This window comes from Macaca mulatta, chromosome X (genome assembly GCF_049350105.2).
Source record: "Macaca mulatta isolate MMU2019108-1 chromosome X, T2T-MMU8v2.0, whole genome shotgun sequence".
Lineage (NCBI taxonomy): Eukaryota > Metazoa > Chordata > Mammalia > Primates > Cercopithecidae > Macaca > Macaca mulatta.
In genome coordinates, this window is record NC_133426.1 from 80888527 (window position 1) to 80895464 (window position 6938).

Below are 6938 nucleotides of genomic sequence, written 5' to 3' on the forward strand. Positions count from 1 at the left end.
GATCATCAGAGAAATGCAAATCAAAGATACAATTAGATATCATCTTACCCCAGATAAAATGGGTTTTATCCAAAAGTCAGATAATAATAAATGCTGGCAAGGGTGTGGAGGAAAGGAAACCCCTGTACACTGTTGGTGAGCATGTAAGTTAGTAAAACCGCTGTGGAGAACAGTTCAGAGGTTCCTTGAAAAATTAAAAATAGAGCTAGCATATGATCCGGCAATCCCACTGCTGTATTGTATACCCGAAAGAAAGGAAATCAGTATACCGAGGAGATGTCTGCACTCCCATGTTTGTTGCAGCACTGTTCGCAATAGCCAGGATTTGGAAGCAAGCTAAGTGTCTATCAGCAGAAGAATGGATAGAGAAAGTGTTGTACTTATACACAATGGAGTAAGATTTAGCCATAAACACGAATGAGATTCTGTCATTTCTGACAACATGGATGGAACTGGATGTCATTATGTTAAGTGAAATAAGCCAGACATAGAAAAGACAAACATTGCATGTTCTCACTTTTTTTGTGGGATCTAAAAATCAAATAACTGAACTCATGGAGATAGAGAGTAGAGGGATGGTTACCAGAGGCTGTGAAGGGTAATGAGGGGTTGGGGAGGAGGTGAGGATTGTCAATGGGTATCAAAAAAAAAGTAGCTAGAAAGAATAAATAGGCCAGGCGCGGTGGCTCATGCCTGTAATCCCAGCACTTTGAGAGGTGAGGCAGGTGGATCCCCTGAGGTCAGGAGTTCAAGATCAGCCTGGCCAACATGGTGAAACCCTGCCTCTACTAAAAATACAAAAAAAATTAGCCGGGTGTGGTGGTGCACACCTGTAGTCACAGCTACTCACGGAGGCTGAGGCAGAAGAATTACTTGAACCCGGGAAGCAGAGGTTGCAGTGAGCCGAGATTGCACCACTGCACTCCAGCCTGGGTGACAGAGTGAAACTCTGTCTCAAAAAAAAAAAAAAAGAAAAAGAAAAAGAAAGAACGAATAAAACCTAGTATTTGATAGCACAATAGGGTGACTGTAGTCAATAACAATTTAAGTGTACATTTCAACATTAAAAAAGTGTATAATTAGATTATTTCTAACACACAGGATAAATGCTTGAGGGGATGGATACCCAATTTTCCATGAGGTGATTATTACGCATTGCATGGCTGTACCAAAATATCTCATGTACTCCATAAGTATATATACCTACTATATACCCACAAACATTAAAAATTTAGAAAAGTTTAAATAAAAAAGAGATCCACACAAACATGTATATTCTCTACTGTGACATAAAGTGTATTTATTATTTTGTCTCAATCATGCATAGCTTTAATTAAAATATAAACCTAAAGGGAATCTCAACATGATAATTAATAAGGTTAATTTCCTGGGCAAGGTGGTTCATGTCTATAATCCCAGAATTTAGGGAGGCAGAGGCGGGAGGATAGCTTGAGCCCAGGAGTCTGAAACCTGCCTGGGGAACATACCGACAACCCATTCTCCACAAAAAGGAAAAAAAAAAAAAAAAGACCAACAAAGGGTTAATTTAACAAAGATATATCAAATTTTTAACCTTTGATATCATTCATGCAACACCACTTCATTGTTTAGGAATGAAACTCATTTCTTTAAACTACATACACTTTATGTGGCAACTACACGTGCTACATGGCTCTCAACTTTAACTTTTGAAAAGATGTTTTTTTGTGTTTGCATTTATGGAGGCAGTTGCACATTCCAATTAAGTCATGTTGAAAATAAAGGCCAAGGCCGGGCGCGGTGGCTCAAGCCTGTAATCCCAGCACTTTGGGAGGCCGAGGCGGGCGGATCACAAGGTCAGGAGATCGAGACCACAGTGAAACCCCGTCTCTACTAAAAATACAAAAAATTAGCCGGGCGCGGTGGCGGGCGCCTGTAGTCCCAGCTACTCAGGAGGCTGAGGCAGGAGAATGGCGGGAACCCGGGAGGCGGAGCTTGCAGTGAGCCGAGATCGCGCCACTGCACTCCAGCCTGGGCAACAGCGTGAGACAACGTCTCAAAAAAAATAAATAAATAAAAAATAAATAAATAAATAAATAAAGGCCAATTGCTACATTCACTACTCTTAATTCTATGTTTTACCAAAACATTTGTGCTGGATGTCTGAAAAAAATGCACATGCAAAGCATAAAACTATTAAAGAAAAAGGGTATTGTAGATTTTTTTAAAGTACAAAACCTAATCTCATTTCAAAAATTGAAAAATACAGAGAAGGAAAATGAGGTGGAAAAAAAAAATCATATTCAATCATATAACCCAAAGCAGCTACTGTTGATGTTTCAGTGTTAATTTCCCATACTTTTTTTTTTTTTTTTTTGAAACAGGATCTCACTCTGTTGCCCAGGCTGGAGTGCAGTGGCCTGATCACGATCATGGTTCACTGCAACATCCACCTCCTGTGTTCAAGGGATCTTCCCACCTCAGCCCCCCAAGTAGATGGGATTATAGGTGCAAGCCACCACACCCGGCTAGTTTTTTTTTACTTTTAGTAGAGACGGAGTTTTGCCATGTTGCCCAGGCTGGTCTCGAATTCCTGAACTCAAGTGACCTGCCTGCCTTGGCCTCCCAAAGTGCTAGGATTACAGGGGTGAGCCACCACACCCAACCTCCCATACTTATTTCTATATCTATATGAATGTGCCACATGTCCATAAATCTTTGTGAAACTTTTATTAGGTACAAACAACTTGGAAAGCAACAGAGAGTAAATCTGTCCAATACTTAAATGTTTCTTTTTGTAGTTTTTTGTTTTGTTTTGTTTTGTTTTTGTTTTTGTTTTTGAGACAGGGTCTTGCTCTGTCACCCAGGCTGGAGTGCAGTGGCACAATCATGGCTCACTACAGCCTTGACCTCCTCGCTCAAGTGATCCTCCCACCTCAGCTTCCCGAGTAGCTGGGACTACAGGCACCAGCCACCACTCCCAGGTAATGTTTATCTTGGTTTTGTTTTTGGTTTTGGTTTTGTTTTCAGTAGAGGTGGGGTTTTGCCATGTTGCCCAGGCTGATCTCCAACTCCTGGGCTCAAGCGATTCTCCTTGCTTGGCCTCTCAAAGTGCTGGAATTGCAGCTGTAAGCCACCACACCTGGCCTGCTTTTGTAGTTTTTATTTTCCAAGTAATAACACTTTCTTTATACTAAATGCTTCAATCCTGTTATGTTTTACAACTTAAATGGTGGTGATTATATTGAAAGCTAAGATTCTTGCAATAAAATGGGCTAAATCATGCATAAATCTTTTCACTGTGGCATTTTTCTATCTTATGTATCTCTTATCTTTATGGACGCTTATTTTTTAAAACAAGAAAAGAGTTACTCTAATTTCTTTCTTTTGCTTATTGGATTACATATATCTTACACATTCTTTCCCATGTCCGTAGAGCATATATAAAAACTGATCATATACTAGACCACAGAGAAAAAGCCTAAGTCTTTTTTTTTTTTTTTTTTTTTTTGAGATGGAGTCTGACTCTGTTGCCCAGGTTGGAGTGCAATGGCTCCATCTCGGCTCACTGCAACCTCTGACTCCCTGGTTCAAGCGATGCCTCAGCCTCCTGAGTAGCTGGGATTACAGGCATGCGCCACCACGTCCGGCTAATTTTTGTATTTTTAGTAGAGATGGGGTTTCACCACGTTGGCCAGGATGGTTTTGATCTCTTGACCTCGTGATCCACCCGCCTTGGCCTTCCCAAAGAGCTGGGATTACAGGCGTGAGCCACCGCACCCGGCCAAGTCCTAAATTATGAAAACTTCTACAAGTCTAATTTTCTAAATAGGAAGGGATTCAAACTCAATGATTCAAGTGTTGAAACAAACAAAAACGGAAAACAACACTTCTTAGTTAACAGATTATTGTGCTTTTGGCTTCTTGAGTAGGAGGAAAGTCGGGTGGGAAGGGCGTCAGGAATGTCTGTGACACGTGAATGGGGCCGTGTGCAAACCTTGTATGACATCACTGAGACCCGTAGCGGAAAACCGTTATTTCTTTCTAAGCCGCCCAAAGGGGTGTTGCGCCGGGGCCTCCGGGGCCGAGGTGGGCCTGCTCACTGGAAGATCGCACCGCAGCCATGAGCAGTAAGGATTTCTTCGCGTGTGGGCGCTCTGGCCATTGGACTCGGGGATGCCCTAGAGGAGGAGCTGGAGGGCAAGGAGGTGGAGGCCATGGCAGAGGTTCTCAATGCAGTTCCACCACCCTATCTTACACCTGTTACCGCTGCGGTGAGTTCGGTCATCATGCTAAGAACTGTGTCCTTCTCGGAAACATCTGCTACAACTGTGGGAGAAGCGGCCACATCGCCAAAGACTGTAAGGAACCTAAACGAGAGAGAGACCAACACTGTTATACCTGCGGCAGACTAGGACATCTGGCTTGTGATTGTGATCATCAGAAAGAGCAGAAATGCTACTCTTGCGGCAAACTTGGGCACATTCAGAAAGACTGCGCCCAGGTCAAGTGCTACCGATGCGGCGAAACTGGTCATGTGGCCATCAATTGTAGCAAGGCGAGCCAGGTCAACTGCTACCGCTGTGGCGAATCCGGACATCTAGCCAGGGAATGTCCCAGTGAGGCTACCGCTTAAATTTTTCCCTTTGTCATCTTCCCCCCTCCTTTTGCTGATTGATAATTGTATTATTTTCTCTGAAAACTTCACTGACCAAAAGGTCGATAGATTGGGCTACTCTCAGGCAAGTGAGCTTTAATTACCATGTTAAAGGAGGAAAGAGCTAGGAAAAAAAAAACCAAAAACTCAAAAAAGTTAATCATTGCTAGATGCCCCACAATTAATGTGCTGCTTCTGCCCCACAGGCAAATCTAGTTATTGAATAGTCATTCTGAGCACCAATCACTTTGGGGGTTCTTTTGGTGTATTTTGATTTCACACATTTAATTAGGAGGCACTATTGGAAGAGCTGGATCCATATTGCCATATTGGTGAACAAATCAGAACAAGTTTAGAAACACAGGCCTAGAATCTATTAACAAGAAAAATATTGTGTCAGATGAAGGTAAATTGCCAGAGAGAAAAAGAACAGGAGGTAAAAGGATAAAAAGAGAATGTGTATGTGGGGGAAAGAGGGAAAGAATGTGGTTCTGTTTTAGATACACAAGGCCACCCTGAGGAGGTTATATTTCCTCAGAGATCCATAGGGCAAATAAAGCTGATTCTGAAAATCCATGACCTTGCCAAAGTAACTTTAATTTTATCACATTGATGGCTTTGAATTATCTGGCCTCATTAGCTTTTAAACAACACTGAAAGAGACATCCCTGTCTGGCCCTGCACAGGGTGTGTAGTTTAATGAAAATAAACCTGGCCGGGCGCGGTGGCTCAAGCCTGTAATCCCAACACTTTGGGAGGCCGAGGTGGGAGATGGAGACCATCCTGTCTAACATGGTGAAACCCCATCTCTACTAAAAATACAAAATTAGCCAGGCATGGTGGTGTATGCCTGTAATACTAGCTACTCAGGAGGCTGAGGCAGGAGAATTGCTTGAACCCGGGAGGCGGAAGTTGCAGTGAGCCGAGATTGCACCATTGCACTCAAGCCTGGGCAACAAGTGCGAAACTCCATCTCAAAAGAAAAAACTTATTTTTAGTCTCTCTGGAACAAAAGCAAAGATCAGGAAGCAAAAAACACATATTTCTGTGGAAAACTTTCAGGTGCACTACTCCCTGTAGTCTTGCAAAAGTCACAGCCAGCATTCTGTACTTGAGTCCATAACCCATGCTGTATGCTTTGGGACACGGGTAGACAACTATATAACATCCACCACACAAGTTTTAGGTAAAACTGCTTATATAAGCCCTGTATTAATAGATACAAACAGGAAGGCACACCAATAGAGACTAAAAAAGCATTTTATAAAATTGAAGCGTCTTCCTGATTTATGAACAAAATATCTGTTAAAAAATAAGATAGGGCTAACAGGGTTTCTGCTTCTGAGAAGATGAAATACAAGTACTATTCTTCTGGCTAAATGCAAAAAAAATACCTCTGAACATTGTATATAAAATACACATAAGAAAACTGGGCTGGGCGCGGTGACTCACGCCTGTAATCCCAGCACTTTCGGAGGCCGAGGTGGGCGGATCACGAGGTCAGGAGTTTGAGACCAGCCTGACCAACATGGTGGAACCCCGTATCTACTAAAAATACAAAAATTAGTTGGGTGTGGTGGCTCATGCCTGTAATCCCAGCACTTTGGGAGGCCAAGGCAGGTGGATCACCTGAGGTTGGGAGTTCAAGACCAGCCTGACCAACATGGAGAAACCTCGTCTCTACTAAAAATACAAAATTAGCCAGACGTGGTGGTGCATGCCTGTAATCCCAGCTACTTGGGAGGCTGAGGCAGGAGAATCGCTTGAACCCCAGAGGCAGAGGTTGCAGTGAGCTGAGATTGTACCATTGCACTCCAGTCTGGGTGACAGAGCAAGACTCTGTCTCAAAAAAAAAAAAAAGGAAAAGAAAAAAGAAAAGAGACAAGGATGTAGGATTTTTCTTTTCTTTTTCTTTTTCTTTTTTTTTTTTGAGACGGAGTCTCGCTCTGTTGCCCAGGCTGGAGTGCAGTGGCCGGATCTCAGCTCACTGCAAGCTCTGCCTCCCAGGTTCACGCCATTCTCCTGCCTCAGCCTCCCGAGTAGCTGGGATTACAGGCGCCCGCCACCTTGCCCGGCTAATTTTTTTTGTATTTTTAGTAGAGACGGGGTTTCACTGTGTTAGCCAGGATGGTCTCGATCTCCTGACCTCGTGATCCGCCCGTCTCGGCCTCCCAAAGTGCTGGGATTACAGGCTTGAGCCACCGCGCCCGGCCTCAGGATTTTTCACTCACTATGTTTTTCAACATAGTGATGGAAGTTCAAGTTAGTGCAATAAGGCACTAATAGAAGATAAAAGGCATAC

General features: G+C 43.1%; 1 protein-coding gene across 1 annotated transcript; it reads left to right on the forward strand.

The window, feature by feature from the left end:
• The first annotated feature begins 4102 nt into the window (after nucleotides 1-4102).
• Nucleotides 4103-4615, forward strand: ZCCHC13 (zinc finger CCHC-type containing 13). Its single transcript, XM_001096279.5, has one exon. It carries the CDS (start codon nucleotides 4103-4105, stop codon nucleotides 4613-4615), a length of 513 nt encoding a protein of 170 aa, XP_001096279.1.
• The last annotated feature ends 2323 nt before the right edge of the window (nucleotides 4616-6938 follow it).